Consider the following 19130-nt stretch of genomic DNA (forward strand, 5'->3'; position numbering starts at 1 on the left):
CCGTGTCATGTCGAGTCATCCCTATTGAGCATTGAGAAGTTGACATGGATTTTTGAGTTCTAGGAGAATTAGAATCCATTCGTTTTGCCACACAACATTTCGATTTGTTGATCCGCATTGCACCTGCTAAGTTTTTACCTTTAGCCTAGTCAAAATCACATTTATGCGTAAGCATATCCATGGTGGTCCGAGCGCGAGATTAGGTCCTAGATAGAAAATGATGTAAACAGTGACACGATTGTAACAAAGTGAAATGTGGTCTCTCTTGCGGTCACCAAACATTCATTATCTTCATCAACATGGACCTTATGCAGAAATAAAATGTTCCATCAGGACACTCATTCGTTAAACAATCGATCTTATGTGAGAAGGAAACCCTCGTCCGTGACTTTAATTCCAAAAAGTGTCGAGAAAATCTCCCTGAAAATGACCGACAATTTAATAAAAGTGTGCTCGACTGATTTGAACGTTGACAGTCAAGTAACGACAACTTCATCGATGGCGACCGGGTATTCCTGAATACAGGAAGCCCATGGACCCTTCTCGGACTCGCCGAGAATCGGCCGAACACATTCCAGGATGAGGCTGATGCACTTGGGCCCGCTCCCCATCCCGAGCTGCCACACCTTGTCCCCTTTCTTCACTCTCTGCTTGGCCTCCATGTAAGCCAGCTCGTACCACAACGACGACGACGATTGGTTCCCAAACCTGTACAGCGTCATCAGAGCAGCCTCCATGTCCACCTCTCCTAGCTTCAGCCCCTTCGCGATCTCCCTTATCACCGGCCGCCCCGAGGTCGGCAAGCAAAAGTGTTGCACCACGGTCTTGAAGTTGGGCACGTAAATCTCGCACGACTTGTGGATGAACCTCTTCCGGAAGACCGAGAGGCCGTGCCAGAATTTCTCCGTGAACGGTAGGACTCTCGACCCAAGGAGCGTCATGTTGGACCGGAGTGTCTCTCCCGCGACTTGCAACAAGTCCCGCTTGAAGACGACCCCGAGTTTCCCATCGGCGTCCTCTTCGCGGACCGCTGAACAGTAAGCTTTGTCCTCGAAGGCTCTTTGGGTCCTTAGAGAGTGGACGAGCTTGTACTTGGAGGCGTTCTTGGCTTTCGGCTTGTTGGTGAGCAAGATGGCAGCGCTTCCCATGCGGAAGAGGCAGTTGAGGAGCAACTTGGGCCGCTCGCGGCCCGAGTACCAGCCGGTCGACAAGATCTCGGTGCTCAAGACGACGGCGTACGAGTCCTTGTGGACTTTAAGGAGACTCTTGGCCATGTCGACACCGAGAGCGGAGGCGCTACAGCCCATGCCCGAGATGTTGAAGCTCTTCACATCGCTCCTCATGGAGTACCGGTTGACAATGATTGACGAGAGAGATGGCGAGGGGCAAAAGCCACTGCAGTTCACTATGAGTATGTCGATGTCACGAGCGTGCACGTTGGTTTTCTCCAGGAGGTCGTCCAAGACCGGGAAGAGCACCATGTGGACTTCTTTGATGGAATCCTGGAAGTCGGTTTTGGGAGGAATGTAGTGCAGTTGTGGAGGGAGGTACGTCTCTTCGCTTTGGCCTGAGGAAGCGAGGATCTTGGCCATGAAGTCGATGCTCTCCCGGTCGAAGATGTTGATCATCGACGCATGTTCCAAGAAGGAAGTGAACGGGACCTTGCAGGAGCTTGGAGGCTTCAGGCACGAGAAGTCCACGAGGTAGACTTGGTCGGGGCCGGAAACGAACCGTTTGAGGGTGAAGAAGGCGACGAAGCAAGAGAAGAAGAGGTAATGGAAGACGGGTGCCCATTTATGGAGGAGAAAGTGGGTTTCAAGTGCAAGAAGGGTTGCAAGGAAGGAGAGTCTCACAAGATCAAGAAAAATGGAGACAAAGTGCTTTGAGATTGATGGCCAAAGAAGGTCGTGGTAATGGTCATGGTCATCATCATCACCAAGCTTGGAGAGAGAGTCCATCAGATCAGACTCAGAGTAAAATGACTGAGAGAAGCGAGAGTGGTGGTGGTGGTGGTGGTTTCAGACTTGTGATTACTCGAGGGATGTGAAGGATTTAATGCCATGCAATGCATGGACAGAGATGATGTTTCCCTCTTGAATAAATAGGGGTTTAAATGAGTTTCTGCGTGTTGACTCTGCCTAGTAAAATCATTATTTCTTTTCTTTTTTTTCCTTTTTATAAGAATTATTGCGGTTGGCAGATGCGCCCAACTACTACTTCCGACTTAATACCTTCGAGCACTAAAAGCTTATAAATGTTTTTGTGTAGGCTCATTATGTTGGGAGCACGCAATAAGGCCCGTTACCTTGTCCGGGAAGATTGTCAAGAGGGAGCCTCAATCCTAGAGGTGTCAAAATGGATTTTAAACCCATATATGACCCATTTAAAAATAAATGGGTCATATATGGGTCACTTTAATTTTAAAGAGTCAACCTTAAATTGTCACGCCCCGAACCCCGTGGCGCACCACATCCCTCGCAAAGGTCGATTCGATGCGACATCCCAGGACGCGTCGCCGACCCAACGCCCAAACGACAGAGAACAAGACACAGCGGAAATATCAAACACCCAAACAATAATTCACATAACCAAGGATAGCCGCACAACCATCAATATAAACAAATACACGCTTGCATTGCCAGGGAGAACCTTTACAATATTCATATACATCATGAACCTCAAAAATCAAAAGCGGGTCAATGGCCACTACTATCAAAAAGGGGTAAGCGGCCCGGGGTCAGTCTACTACTTAAGGTGGGGCTCCGGTCAAAAAGGTACTGGCCCTACCAGACTGAGACTAAAGCTAAGCCCTACGGTGCCCAGTCCGGGTTGGAATCAGAAGACCCCGAGGACGAAGAGCTATCAGGCATCTCCTCCTCAGAATCTGATGAGTCCGACTCTAACTCAGCCTCTGCGGCCTCCTCCTCAGAGTCCATATCCTCAAGCTCGGCCTCTGGTACGGGGTCCTCCTCGATCGGCTCCGATTACTCATCATCCGGCTCCATCGGCTCCGGGACAGCGTCCCCGTCAGCTAGCTCCAAGTCCATCGGATCGGGCTCATCAACCTCGTACTCTACGGGTACACCATCAGAGCTCGCACTCTCCTCAGCTGAAGAACCAGGATCAACCACCTCTCCATCGAGGCACCGGGGGTACCTCGTGCCCAACCCGGTAAACGGGACATCAAAAGTTCGGAGAGGACCATACTCTCCGAGACTGTCCCTGAAGCACCAAGTTACATACTCGTGGGTCTGATAATATGTTTCCCCCACATCCACCCATACTAAAGTATAATGCCTAATGCACGACTCCCCGTTCCCTACGGGGTGTACCGTCCTCGTCCGCTCTATATGATGCGGAATCCCAAAACGTACCGGAACTTCAGGCATCCTCAGGGTCGGGGGTCTGAAAGATTGGATTTACACAACAGTGAGAATAAATCTCAGCGAGTAGGTTCCCTAAACCTAAACTAGGCTAACATGCACCTCCTGATGAGCACTAAACAATCACACAAGTCGAAACATAACTGACTCAGGCCCTCGGGCCCAAATCCAATACTTACTTGACCCTGCAGGTTAGGCACTTCACAAATTCACAACAACAGCACAGGACTTAACCATGGTACATATACGAACATCACTCAGCCACGACGCATGTCATGCATATGCTCGTGCTCACACCCATGCTCAAGCTTCATCAATGCATTTCGCACTCTTGCACTCTTGCACACTTGCAATTTATCAATTCTCCTCCGACCCGCGTAAAACGCATCAGGTCCATCACTTCGAGATCAATCTTCGGCCCGCGTAAAACGCATCAGGCTCATGACACATAACCCACATAAAACGCATCATGTTGGTTATGTTCCGGTAATCCGGGCATCGTCCAGCGTAACACGCCTCAGGACGGGTTCACTACCCTGCGTAAAACGCATCAGGGCTTTATGTGATCACTCATTCACAAACACCAATTGTTATCTGAACCCCGCGTAAAACGCATAAGGGAATTTTAGGTGATCACACACGCGTGTCATTCGTGCACACTCATATATGCACATGCCATGCCAATGCTCGAGATGTACATCCATGGCCATAAAGTTCACACTTGGGCACTCACGAATTTCACAGCGAGCATTCAATTGCATAACGCCACATATTCGATTCACAACACAACATGCTCACTTCGATGAATCACAAGCCCAATTAATCAAATCATCATTTCCAGCCATGGCACAACTCGGCACAGAATTTACGCATATAAATCACACAATTGGACCAACATGAATTTGCGCACTTGAAGCCCCCCAAGCTACTCCAACCTTAGTCACACTAGGCACATAGCATGGCATCACAAAATCAATCACAATCAAGGACAATTCAGCCACGAATTCAGTCAGTCCAACATTTCCGGTAATTACACCATTAAACCCCAAATCGATCGCACCTTGTCCAATTAAATCCCGGTACTAACCAGCCACAAACAGTCCGTCTTAGGCCATCAAATCACTTCTAGATCATCCCATTAGACCACCAAAATTGCCATGAAAACAGCCACCATGAGGATCACAAATTTCACCCGCCAATTCCACAATTTTGCTCGAATCAATGCGCCCAAGCTCAGCCACCATTCAGCACACCACAGACCACTAAACCTCGATTACAACATCACGCTAAGCCACCAAATGCACCACAAAATCAGCCCCTAACAGCCTCCACAAGTTAACCCCTAAATTACCCTAATTAACCCCTAAAACACATCTAGAAACACACATTAGCCTAATTATGATTTAGGGTTGTACTCACTTGGAATCCTAGGCTCCAAACAAAGCTAAACAAGTGGCAAGGGCGGCTGGACAGCGGCGGGGCAAGCGACGGCGACGGGCGGCCTTCATGGCGGCGACACCGGCGGCAATGGCTTGCGGACGGCGTCCACGGTGGGGGCTGCACACGTGGCCGAGAAGGGGAGGAAGAGAGGGAGAGAGAGACGGCTGAATGGTGGTGGCGAGGCGAGGTGAACGGCGGCACACGGCGGCGGCGGCACCGGCTCCGGCGAGCGGCGGCGGCATGAGGCCGGGAGGGGAGGAGCTCGCGGGAGAGGGGAGAGAGGAGAGGGGGAGTGACCGGCTGGCTTGGGTAGGGGGAAATGAAGGAGAGAGAGAGAGAGACTAGAGTGTTTATCCAAAATGGCTTGGTGGGGTGGTTGAACCACTCTTGACACAATCACCATCGTGTCCTCAATCTAAGGGTAGAGATTCATTCCCTCCAAAACATCTAGGGGCTCAATTGTCCAACATACTCAACATTATTGGGCTGAAACAACTAATATAAAACCCCCAAAATATCTCTCAAAATTCGGAACCCTATAATTAAGCCTAGGGGCAAAACGGTAATTTTCCGGTCCCGGGTCAAATTTCCAATTTTTGACTCTATCGATCCCAAATATGCGTGGCCACATAAAAATGACGTCGTCCTTGAAAATTAGTCGCGCACGCCCACGAAAATCGACACCGAAGTCCGGACTAAATTCCACGATCGATTTAACTCAATTTGCAGTTTTAGCGTCTCTCACTAACGGGCGGCTGTTTAGGGGTTACACGTATCAACCTAGGGTTACTCGAGTCATGACGGTCCCGATTTCCCAGAGAACACGAGAATTTATCACTAGTCCCAGGGGTCGCGGTCGTCCGGGGTAAGTTCGGGATCGTTTGCCGTGCGTACTCTCGGTCACGCGGAATCACCCGCTATCCGATCGTACGACGTCGGTCAAACCAAATCCGTCACTCCCCTTAGACCGGCCCTTGTCGGCACAAAATATTCCCTCGTCGCTTCTCGGAATCGGACTCGATTCACGGTCGAGTTCTTGGGTCCACGCACCGTTTTCCTAGTTAGCCATTCCCTAACGGTCAGTATCCCGAGAATGTTCAGCTCCGGGTGAGACTCACTAAAACAAAATGAGAAATAATCATCTATTTTATTAATCCCGGAAGTGGGTCGAATTCAGGACGTTACATAAATGGGTTTTAAATTTTAAAGTTTAAAGATAAATGGGTCTAAATGGGTTGAGTTTGGAACCCATGTCCAACCCACCCACTAGACCCATCCACACACTCTCTCCCTCTTTATAAAAATGTTTAAAAAAATCGAAATTTAATTGATTTTCTTTTTTTTTTCTTTTCTCTTCTTTCTTTTTCTTTTTTTTATTTCGGCCTGTGGTTGGCCACCGGGGCGGGACGAGCTCGCCAGAGGTCGGCGAAGCTTGAGCTCGCCGGCCTCGGGCAAGCTCGACCTCGCCGAATTTGGCGAGGTGGAGCCTCGCCCGAGGCTGGCAAGGCTCGGCTCGCCTGAATCGGGCGAGCTAGAGCCTCACCTGTGGTCGGTCGCCAGACACGGCGGACGGCGATCGGCCAAAAATACACGAAAAAGAAAAATAAAAAATAAAAAATAATTAAAAATTCGATTTAAAAAATAAAAAATATTAATATTATTAAAATGAATGCACAAAGTAAAATCAAATCAGATTTTATATACCAAATATTGAAAAATATTTTCTAGTTTATTTTCAGGTTTCAGCCAAACGTCAGAAATTTTTTTATTTTCTTGGATAATGACTTTATGGAAAATATTTTCTAGAAATGTCGCATTTTTCGCAAAACAAACAAAACCTTAATTTTTAAAAAAATTATAAAAAATTTTCACTATTTTTGTATTGCATAAAATGTTTTAGCAGTATAATTTTAAAAAAAAAATCATAAGAAACAAGTATTCCTAGATTAGGTTAAATATAAAAGTGTTTTAGCAATATGGGTCGGGTCGGGTATGGGTCGGGATATTTACACTACGAATAAATGGGTCATAAACGGGTTAATGGGTCAATTTGGATCGGACCATTTATGATCCGACCCAAACCCGACCCGACCAACCCGTTTAACAGGTCTACTCAATCCGAACCCGTCAATACATCTACACTTTCATTCAAAGATTTAAGCTAACTCGACAATTTGATACACATTGGGAGTATGACACCAATCAACCAGCTGCTCTGATATCATTTGTTAGGAACGCACAACAAAAGCCCAATATCTTGCCCCGAGTGATCGCCTAGAAGGAGCATAAGTTCGAGCCCATCAATATCTCCAGTTGGACCCACCTTCACTCAAAAGGTTAAGCCAACGAGTTATGAGTCAATTAGAATACATTAACTGCTCCACACCACAAATTACACGTGCATCTTGACACGTTCTGTTTAACGAAACTAATGAGTTACATCAAATAGGGAGACCTAAGCTGGATCCCAAAAGCTTAAGACGCATGAAAAAATGGAGGACAGAACCGTCTAGAGTTCAAATAATGAAATAGGTAAAAGAAGACCATGAGAAGCCACGCCATCGATCCATCTAGGAGCTCGGTACGATATTGAACTGTACCTTCGATTTCTTGGTTCTCGTAGATTTACTCTTCCACCAAATGATCATGTCAAGAGATTTAAAATTTCTTATTCCAACATGCTTAGAAAGTGTGATGTGGCGAGATAATGTTGAATATATACAAAGAAGCCAACCAAATCAAAGGGGATGATATTGGTAGAACTTGCTTATTGCAAGTGAGATGGCGCACTATAATACGAACCGCGCAGGGCAGCTAACAACATTAAATTCGGCCCATAAAAAACAAGCCTAATGCAGATGTTTCGAAACACTACAAAAAAACATGATTTTTGCGACGAATTTTGCGACGAAAAATTTGGAAAAATCGGTCGCAAATCGAATTTGCGACGAATTTAGCGACGGAAAAAATTCCGTCGCTAATAGGTCGTCGCAAAATTTTGCGACGGAAAATTTAAATTTCCGTCGCAAATTTGCAACGGAAAAAAATTCGTCATAAAATTCGTCGCAAAATTCGCCCCAAATTAGCCACGAACACTATCCGTCGCAAAATTCGTCGCAAATTAGCCATGAACACTATCCATCGCAAAATTCGTCGCAAATAATTCGTCGCAAATTAGCCACGAACTTTATTCGTCGCAAATTAGCCACAAACTTTATTCGTCGCAAAATTCGTCGCAAAATTCGTTGCAAAATTCGTCGCAAAATTCGTCGCAAATTAGCCACGAACTTTATTCGTCGCAAAATTCGTCGCAAAATCCGTCGCAAAATTAGCCACGAACTTTATTCGTCGCAAAATTTATCACAAAATTCGTCGCAAAATTCGTCGCAAAATGTATTCGTCGCAAATTAGGCACGAACTTGATTCGTCGCTACTTATTCGTTGCAAATTAGCCACGACTTGTAATGGTCGCAAAATTCGTCTCTAAATATTCGTCGCAAATTTTACACCATTTCGACCATCAAAACTTGTCCATATCAATAGCTACGCATTAATGAACATCATGTAATACATTCAAAACAATCAAAGGACACGAGAAAACCATAGATTCCGCTTCAGAAACAGAAAACGAACAAACCAGACACAATGCCATATAATTGAAAAATGTAACTGAAGGAAAGATGCTAGTCCGCAAAAAAATAATGATATATGCAAAGTTGCAAAGTCTGACATGATGATATTTGATATCCAATCTTATAATACATTCAAAACATTCATAGGAGGCGGGACAACCATAGATTCTGCTTAAAAAATGAAAAATCGACAAACCAGACACAAGATTGGGCAGCTGTGGTATTCGGCAGGACACCAAAAGCAGTCACTTTTGTCGACACCTGATGAAATGTGGATACATAAATAAAGATATTCAATCAGTCCAGAATATAAAAGAAGTGTTTATGCATGAATGTGGAATTAGGTATAAAAAAACAAGTAAGTAGGTTAACAAAAAAATATTTCATGACGAACATCAATGTTCTTACATATGAATATGGGTCAACTTTGACATCCACTGTACTTTTTTCACCCTTGTAAACCGTATTCCTGTCACCTAGGAAAAATTAGATCCTTGTCAAAACAGCATTGCAACAGTTTAATGACTTAGAGAGGTGAATTACCAACACCAATTCCCAGGAAGAGAGGACTCAAAGTCAATTAAGGCATGTATTTCTACAATGTTCAAATATCATGATTTTTTTTAACAAGCATGCAATCCTGGGATCTCTAAATTTTCAGTTTTTCGCAAGTAAAGAACCTTGTTGTAAGAAAGTTGCGCACAAAAAGTAATTGTAGGGCATGAACATATTAGGTGAAACTGCACTTATGTCATAAAAGATTGTGAAGCAAGCTTACTCCCGATTTTGACAATTTTAACTAGAAAGGACCGAGAAAATCATCATCATCACCATCATCAATCTCGGCATCATTGTGTTGCTCATCATTGTGCCCATCACCTGTTGGATTGGCGGGAGGTACAGGAGGAACCTCACCGCGATTGATGTTGAGGTGTCGCATAACGATTTGCATTTGTTGTTTCAAGTCATTTATTTCTTCGTCCCTCTCTACAATTATATTTTTCAGTTGATTCACTTCTTGGGTCAATTGCTCGTCATGTCGTGTCCTCCTTCGACCAGTCGCATTGGATGATGAAGTTCCAGCATGATTCGGCATGTACATCCTTGACAAGGATCTCATCCCAAATATTTTTCCTTTTTTCATTCCACCCGTTGCCTCCACCCATAATGTCATACTGTCAACTGATGGCTCAGACGCAGCATAACCATCACTACCACTAGCATTGCCCATTAAAAGTTCATCATATTTTTCCTACATTAACAATATAGATGAAAATAAAATAACTTCAAATATATATCTACCATAAATATTAAAAGTATTCACGGTTTTCATTCTAGTTTCCATAAAGCCCAAAGTATAACCTTACATACCTTAACAGATTTTGCTCGATCGCCAATCCATGTCTTATCTTTCTTTTGAAATGTGCGTTCAAATGTAGCTGCGAATGTCGGTTCCGTCCCCAATTCTTGTGCCTACAAAATGTAAACATGAGTAATTGAATTAAATTAACTTATAACTTATTTAACAGACTTACTAGTCGTTTGCGATACTCCCCAATGTTGATACAGCCTCCAGCATATGTGGCAGACCCTTCACTAGAACTAGAAGAGCGATTCTTTTTATTCAGCTCACTGATTTGCTGACTCCTTTCAGTTTCCCAAATTCTATTAATTTCCGTCCAATTGTCAGCTGTAATGAAAGCCGGCTTCACTTTCTTGATCTTTGCTCTATTCATCACATTTCGTATAAAATCACTGACTTCCTTCTGAAAAATTCTTCTCACTTTCATTCTCTTCCTCTTGAGCCCACCTGAACTTCCGCTGCAATCAATACAAGAAAAACTGAAAGTTATTATGATGGTCACATATCTATTACCATGCACCAGACAATTCGACGATAGACTTTGTTAAGTTCATCTCAGGGAAAATATCTGGTCCCTTTAGTACCGAAAACTAAAGAATTGTTCTGGTCCCTTTACATCATTCTTGACCATCAATATACTACACCGAACTTAGTTGGTGAGAAAATAAAATATCTAAAACTTACCTTGAACTCATTCCACCACAAATCTTTCACTTCTTGTGGAATACTTCTGTAATTAATATACTGCCCCATCCAATAGTTTTTGACTATTTTATTCAGTTCCCTCACGACAAATGGAGCATCCGTGAATCTGCAAACATACGGATATTGTGCAACATCGACAATTCAGTTGACATCCATATCTAAAGCCATAAATATTACATATACTAAAAAAAATGAAGTACTTACGAATCTCCAAATGGGCATATCATGAATCGTTGATCTTCTTCACCTGTGTTTCCGTCATTATGCGAATGTTGCGCTGAATAATAAGGAGGAACGGAAGGAGAGGGAGCCAAAGGAGATGGAACTGAAGGAGATTCAGTTGGCATGTGGCCAAGTCCCATAACATGTTCTTGAGCGTTGGAGGAAAGACCAACGTGTCCATATTGTCCATCAGCATATTGTGGTTGAGGGTTTGATGAAAGGACAGGAGACAAGGAAAGGGCCGGGGACGAGGACATTGAAGAGGCTGGTCTTCTATGCATGTGACCTCCACGTTTATACTGACAAGTAGGAAGGTTAGACAAATATGTAAACAAATATGAACACGTATTACAGACACATAATGACGTACATGACGAAGCTTACCATTTTGGTTCAGAAGCAGAAAATGTTCCCTCTTAATTAGCCAATGCCGAGTGTTTATGACGGGCAATTTCCTACGAACAAATATACTATGAATCGCACTCATTTTGATATCAAACATCAATATATGAGCACGATATGCCATGCTAAGCCGACATTAGCCATAATTAACAACACGATCCACTTTCAAACCACACGATAATTCATCAAGTACAAGAACAACCGTGAAACATCAATTTCAGCGACATGATCTTCGTTCTCGGCCACACGATCATCAATCAAAGTAGCTGGCCACAGGCATTATAAGCCATTAATTTTTGTGGGCATCTAAAAAAATTTAAATTTCACTCAAAGTGGGTGGCCACAGGTATTCTAAGCCATTATGTAAAGTTTTAAAATTTAGTTATTTCTTTATTTTTTAATTTTTTGGGGCACCTAAAAAAAGGTAAATTTCACTAAAAGTGAGTGGCCACAGGTATTATAAGCCATTCTGTGAAGTTTTCAAATTTTTTATTTTTTAAATTTTTTTTTGGCACCTACAAAAATTTAAATTTCGCTCAAAGTAGGTGGCCAAAAGTATTCTAAGCTATTCTGTGAAGTTTTGTAATAAAATTAATTTTATTATTTTTAAAATATTTTGGGCACCTAAAAAAATTAAAATTTCACTAAAAGTGGGTGGCCACAGGTATTCTAAGCCATTCTGTAAAGTTTTGAAATTTTTGTATTTTTTGTATTTTTTAATTTTTTTGGCCATGTAAAAAAATTAAAATTTCACTAAAAGTGGGTGGTCACAGGTATTATAAGCCATTCTGTGAAGTTTTGAAATTTTTAAAATATTAAATTTTTTTTTTGGCCACCTAAAAAAATTTATTTTTCTCTCAAAGTGGATAACCACATGTATTCTAAGTCATTCTGTGAAGTTTTGAAATTTTTTATTTTATTATTATTTTTACATTTTTTGTGCACCTAAAAAAATTACAATTTCTCTCAAAATGGGTGGCCACAGGTATTTTAAGCCATTTTATAAAATTTTGAAAATTTTGAATTTTTTTTTATTATTCTTTTTTTGGGCACCTAAAAAAATTTAAATTTCACTCAAAGTAGGTGGTCACAGTTATTTTTTGCCATTTTGTGATATTTTGAAATTTTGGTTTTTTTAAAATTTTTAAAAAAAAATTCAACAAATTTAATATTTTCCCAAAATATGACTTTTTTTAATTTGCACGAAATTTTTCTAAATTTTTCTACACTTGTTCAATTTTAATGCATTTTCTGAATAAACGCTTAATCAACCACCCGATCATCATTGAACGCTTAATCGGCGATATAATGGACAAATTAACCAGTCGAACATCGATCAAAGCCACATGCAATCCTGAAATCGACCAAAAATAAAGGACATTTTCGAATTCGTCGCAAATTTGCAACGGATTCGAAAAATTACCGTGAATTTCACTTCCGTCGATAATTCTTCGATGAACAGTAGCCACGAATAAGTTATTGTCGTAAAATGAGCGACGAAATTAGCAACGATCCAAATCCAATGGAAAATAGAATATCGCAAATGTCATCGCACGAATAATATTTGACTTGTCGTCATTTAGCGACAAATTTTCCGACAATCAATTAAATTAATAAGAATAATCGACAACAACAATAATAACAACAACAATAATGAAAATAGCAATAACAATAATAACAAGAACAATAATAATAATTATGACAACCAAAATAATACTTGTCGCAATAATAATTTAACTAAAGGTGTTTTGTCACAACAATTTTAATCTTCATTTTCGTTTTCGTCTTCGTCCTCGTCTTCGTCTTCGTCCTCGTCTTCGTTTCGTCCTCGTCTTGATCATCATCTTCATCTTCATCATCTGTCTCAAAATCAGATTCTGAACCATCTTATACATTTAATTTGCAAATTTCAGTTGGATCCACGTCTATCATTGCTCCACATGGATCTCGTAAAGTTGGAATGTTATATTCCTCAGTTTCAACCGTGTTACAAACTTCCTCTTGTTGATAAGCTCTATCCTTCCAGTGTTCCTCGATTTTTCTCCGTACTTTGATTTTACATACAGCCCACCAATCAGTTTTGTCACGTTTCAAACTAGGATATGATGCATAACATACTTGAATTGCTTGTTGTGCCAAGACAAATGGTTCATATTTCATATACCTTTTCTTGTGATTTATTTCAACCAAATTAAATTTTGTATGCACCTTCATTCCTTTGACGGGGTCGAACCACTTGCACTTAAATAACACAACCCGCATCATTAAAGGTTCAGGGTACTCTATCTCTATGATTTCATCCAACAAGCCATAAAAATCATCTTTTGAACTGCCACCATTTGATGACCGAACACACACACCACTATTCATTATGGCTTTTCCCATTCCATATTCTTGAGTGTGAAAATTATATCCATTTATGAAATATGCTGGCCAACTTCGTACTCTTAACTGTGGACCCCATGACAAATGATATAGCAATCCTTGCACTCCAAGTTCATTATGATTACTGTGAACCTAAGGTTACACACGCAAGGTCAATAAAATATATTTTAATAAATGATGTATAAAATTTAAATAACTTGATTTTGGGCCATAGGCAACTTACATATGTTTTGAACCATGCTGCAAATTGTTCATCGCATAAACGGTCGAACTCATTTGGTGGTAGTCCACACATTGAAGTTTGGAAAATCCTAGTAACAAATACCATTTATATATTAGCAAATATTTGACACACAATACATATATTTGCAAATTTACACTTACACGAAGTATGGCTCGACTTCTGGGCAGTTTAGTAAAATATATGTATGGGCTGCATGCAATTCTTCGCCTGTTAAGTAACAAAACTGACATGCGCCGCTTGGTCAACCCAAATAATTGAAAATAGAGAATGCTTTGCAATTGGGATCACTGGGGCCCTCATCATTTCTGCCTGCTCTCCGCCTCTTGCACTGCACGTGCGGCTGAAAATAGTATGACGCAAATGTTGTCACTTCTTCCACAATATATGCATTACATATTGAAGCTTCAACACATGCCTTATTCTTCACTTTTTTCTTCAAATGATATAAGAATCTAGTTGCAATAGAAAGAAACTTATCAGAACATAATATATAATAAAGTAATTTTAACTTTATTTTGAAAACAAATTACCTCTCAAATGGATACATCCATCGAAATTGGACGGGACCTGCAACTTTGGCCTCATAAGACAAGTGAACTAAGAGATGCTCCATCGAATCAAAAAACGACAGAGGAAATATCCTTTCTAAGTTGCAAAGAATAATTGGAATATCTCTCTCCAGTTTCTCCATGTGTGATGCTTTTAACACTGTCGAGCAAATATCATGCAGGAAATTGCTTAACTCTGTAATGGCATCCCATACAAAGTTCGGTAGAACTTCCTTGAAAGCTATTGAAATTAGTCTTTCCATCAATATGTGACAATCATGACTCTTCAAACCTGTCAACTTGCATTCATTCAAATCAACACATTTCCCGAGGTTCGAAGCATATCCATCAGGAAACCGCACAGATTTCAACCATTGACAAACAACTCGTCTCTGCTCCCTATCCAATGTATAAACTGCTTTTGGTTTTGGTCCCCTGCTGCTTGCATCTACATCTAGTGTTGGCCGATCACAAATATCTCTCATATCTTTTCTTGCGTTCAAGTTGTCTTTTGTTTTTCCGGTGACATCCATCACAGTATTTATGACATTGTCGAAAATATTCTTTTCTATATGCATGACGTCAAGATTATGATGAATAAGATGGGCATTCCAATACGGTAGATCCCAAAATATACTGCGTTTTGTCCACTTATGTGTACTTCCGTACGCAAAAGTCGTACCGTGAGGGTTCTGAACAACAGTTGAAAAGTCCTGCACCCGCTCCCAAATTTGATCGCCGGTTAACCTCAATGGTGGACGTATTCTTTCAATCCTATTCTTGATGAACTCTTTTTTATTCCTTCTGAATGTATGATTTATCGGTAAAAATTGTCTGTGACAGTCAAAATAGCTGAGCTTCTTTCCATGTTTTAATCTAAATGACTTTGATCTCTCCAAACATATCGGACATCCTAAGATCCCAACTGTACTCCATCCAGATAATATTCCGTAAGCTGGAAAGTCATTTATCGTCCAAAGAAGAGCAGCCTTCATTACAAATGTTTGATCGGTAGAAACATCATATGTAATGACACATTCCTCCCATAGCCGTTGTAACTCTTCAATCAATGGTTGCATATAAACATCTATTAACTTTTTCGGATTTTGCGGCCTAGTCACGATCAATGTCAAAAACATATAAGGTGTCTTCATGCACATACCAGGTGAAAGATTGTACGGCGTTAAGATAACTGGCCAACATGAATAACTTTTTCCTGATTTCCCAAATGGGGCAAATCCATCAGCACAGAGACCTAACCTGATGTTTCGAGGCTCTATCGCAAACTCAGGGTACGTTCTATCAAAATGTTTCCATGCCTCTGCATCTGAAGGATGACACATTAGATCCTTTTCTGTTTCATGATTTGCATGCCAAGTCATGTGTTCGGCAGTAGCTTGAGACGCATAAAACCTTTGCAATCTGGGGATTAAGGGCAGATAAAACATTTGCTTGCATGGTATACGCTTCTGATTACGACCCTGCCTCCTGTTAATCTTGTACCTAGGTTGGCTACAGAATTTGCAAAATTCTGCATTTTCATCATCTCTCCAATATAACATACAACCCCTACTACATACATCAATCCTTACAACCGGAAGACCTAAGTTATTCACTAGCTTTTTCATATTGTAAAAATCACTTGGCATGCTGTTATCACGAGGCATTGTTTCTCGCATTACGTCAACAAAAGAGTTGAAGCAATCTTGCGACACATTATGCTCGCCTTGATATTTAACAGTCTTTGCTTCATCACCGATAACTTAGTGTGGTTGTCACAACCTGGCCATAAAGGTTCATCTGCTGCTTTCAACACTTCCCAGAACTGATTAGATGAAAAAGCTCCATTACACACATTCTCATCAAAACCCGTTACTCTTATCTCTTCCAATTGTGATGCATGACTAGTACCCACTTGTTCAGGTGTAGAAGTAAAACTAGTACTTGCATGGTTCGAATCTGAAACAAAATTCTGACCAGCTGCATCAATCACCATCCTCTCGTATGTGTTCAATTGGTCATAATAGCTACATTCTTCCCTAACTAAAAATTGGTCACTTCTTCGATATCCTTCATCAGATATAAATGGTTTACCATGGCAAGTCCAATTATAATAATTCGGAGTAAACCCAAATCTACAAAGATGTTCTCTAACTATATCACACACATGAAATTTACCATTACTACACTTTCTACACGGACACCTTAACTTATTTCCGTCCATGAACTCATATTTACTACTAGCAAAGTCTAAAAATAGTTCCAACCCAGTACGAAACTCATCGGTCAATCCTCGATGTCCAGGTAAGTTCTTATTATACATCCAAGCCCTGTCTCTTTGCATTGTGTCTATATTAAAATAAAAAAATCTCTTTAAATATTTAAAATATCATATCTACTATTGTTAATTAAAACAATAAAATTATGAAAATTAAAAATTTGTTTTTCACGCAACAATTACTTTGAAATTTAAAAAATTGAAAAAATTACCATGTAAAAAAGACTTACCCAGATATTTGACTGAAATCTTGGTAGCAGAAAGTGGTCAATTTGAAGAGAATTACAACGTTCACTTGGATTGCGAGACCTTCAATTGGACACGTATCTAAATAAAAACAAAATCACTTAACATTCATTTTTAAATTATTTTTTATTTTTTCCGAATTTTTTTAATTTTTCTTTTCTTATATGACCGGTGACCGGCAACTAATTGACGCCGGCGAGGCCGAGCGGCCTCGCCATGGCCGTCGATCCGGCAACCGGCTGATCTGGGCAACGGCGAGGTTGACCGACGGCCATGGCGAGGCCGGTCGGCCTCCGCCAGATCTGGGCTAGGCCGCCATGGCGGCGAGGTCGACCGATGGCCTCGCCCGGGTGTGTCCGTCGCAAATTGGTAGTCGTCGCCGATCCGACGACCGGCCACCAATTTACAACAAAAACAGAATAAAAAAGTCAATAAAAAAAAAATTTCGCATCAAGCGATGAATAGAAAGGACAGGACCGTATTAGTAGCATGTTTAGTCACGAAATTAGCTACGATACTTACCGGTGGAAAAGCTTTACCGAGATTGATTTCTGCGCACACGGCTTATTGAGAGAAACGAAAGAGGGAGAAGGCAGGAGAAAAGCGGGCGACGTGACGAATTACTACTGAGAGAGAGAAATTGACGGGTGGGGTGCATATAACGAAATTAATTTTCTGTCACAAATTAGCGACGAATTCATTTTCGTCGCAAATTGCGACGGATATAATATTCGTCGCTACCTTTGTCGCACAAAATTGCGACGGAAAATCAATCCGTCGCACATTTGCGACGGAAAATTAGTCTTTGCTAATTTCCGACGGAATTAGCGACGATCAACATTCCGTCGCAATTTTGTGACGAAAGTTGCAACGGAAAATAATTTCGTCGCAAATTAGCGACGAAATTTGCGACGGGATTATTTTCGTCGCTAATTTGCGACGGATTTCTAAATCCGTCGCAAAGTTTGTCGCAAATTAGCGACGAAAAATTCCCCGTCGCAAATTTCCATCGCAAAAATCCTATTTTTTTGTAGTGAAAACAGCCTGTCGAGAGTTTTGGTTGCATACTGGTTGTGCCAAAATTTAACCCGGTCATCGAAATGAGTGAACATGTGGCTAAAGACAAATGGTTATCAGCATTATGTGTGTGAGCCATTGTTGACGATCAAAAGAGTGGTAGATATTAATATACATCAATGACCATAAATCAACTATTGATATACAACGGCATATGGTTGACGATTGTCATAGCAAAACTAATCGGCAAAGATATCGATGAAAAAATAAAACATTAAGCTAACGATTAAAATGCAGAATGAAAACCGGATGTCTGAAAGACGCCAAGAAATAGTTATAATATTCTAATTTGAAATCACTCGGGGAAAGAGTGATGGAGTCCAGTAGATCATGGAGAAGAGATCAAGGCAGAAGATCAATGCGCAAATTTAAAGGAGTAACCGCCCAAAGATAAGATCGTGGCATCATGAGAACATGGGATCGAGATTCTCGGAGATATGGAAGCATGGCTAAAACCGCAGAAGAACTGCTCTCGAGTGGTTATGTCATAAGCACTATAAATACTAGTGCTCAACTATAGGAGCCCCTGGGCACAAACATACAAACATGTTATCTTTCAATTCCTGCATTGTAGTTGTAGTTTCCAAATTCGCGTCGTCGATTAAATTCCGACGTGTTTTTTAGCTGTAGTTTCCAGATCCGTATCGTCGACTAAATTTCGGCGTGCATCTTTGTACTTGGGTTCTTCTTCATCTATTAAATTATGGTGTTGCATATTTACATTCTCAAGTTTTGTTGTTGATTAAATTTTGGCATAATTTGGGTACATTTGGTTCTGCTTGAAGTGATTATATTCTTAGGTTTTATCGTCGATTAAATTTCGACATAGTTTATATACATTTAGTTCATTTTAAAGTGAAGTTATTGATTCCCTTATCTAGTTGTGATATATTTTCTGTCCGAAATATTCACAGAATTTATCTCTTTTCAAAAATCAAAGAATAATTTTCGGCGAAAGATATTTGGTCACGGGAGTCGAATACCGGCTAAACACATACGTTGACGATGGATTCCGCTTTTCAAATTATGTCCTATGGAATACACGTGGTTTATATCTTCAGAAATCCCGTGAAAACGAAGTCACGATGCAGAGAAATCAATACGTCAACACCGGTATGGACACCTCACAGAATATTGGGAAACGTTACCTCGATAAGCTCCACATTGTCATTATGAGGAAATATTAGGAATATGATAGAAAGTGT

The 19130-nt window shown here is 40.9% G+C and overlaps 1 protein-coding gene across 1 annotated transcript; it reads right to left on the minus strand.

Moving 5' to 3' along the window:
* Window positions 1–238: 238 nt before the first annotated feature.
* Window positions 239–2055, minus strand: LOC115690960 (3-ketoacyl-CoA synthase 5-like). The gene has a single exon (XM_030617475.2). The coding sequence runs from the start codon at window positions 1956–1958 to the stop codon at window positions 477–479; it is 1482 nt and encodes a 493-aa protein (XP_030473335.1). The 5' UTR covers window positions 1959–2055; the 3' UTR covers window positions 239–476.
* Between the last annotated feature and the right edge of the window lie 17075 nt (window positions 2056–19130).

Source organism: Syzygium oleosum, unplaced genomic scaffold (genome assembly GCF_021117445.2).
Source record: "Syzygium oleosum isolate NSW1041296 unplaced genomic scaffold, Sole_v2.1 Sole_v2.25, whole genome shotgun sequence".
NCBI lineage: Eukaryota > Viridiplantae > Streptophyta > Magnoliopsida > Myrtales > Myrtaceae > Syzygium > Syzygium oleosum.

What these genes read in the sequence shown, in the direction of transcription:
- LOC115690960 (XM_030617475.2), bottom strand. Translation starts at nt 1,958, where the DNA reads ATGGACTCTCTCTCCAAGCTTGGTGATGATGATGACCATGACCATTAC.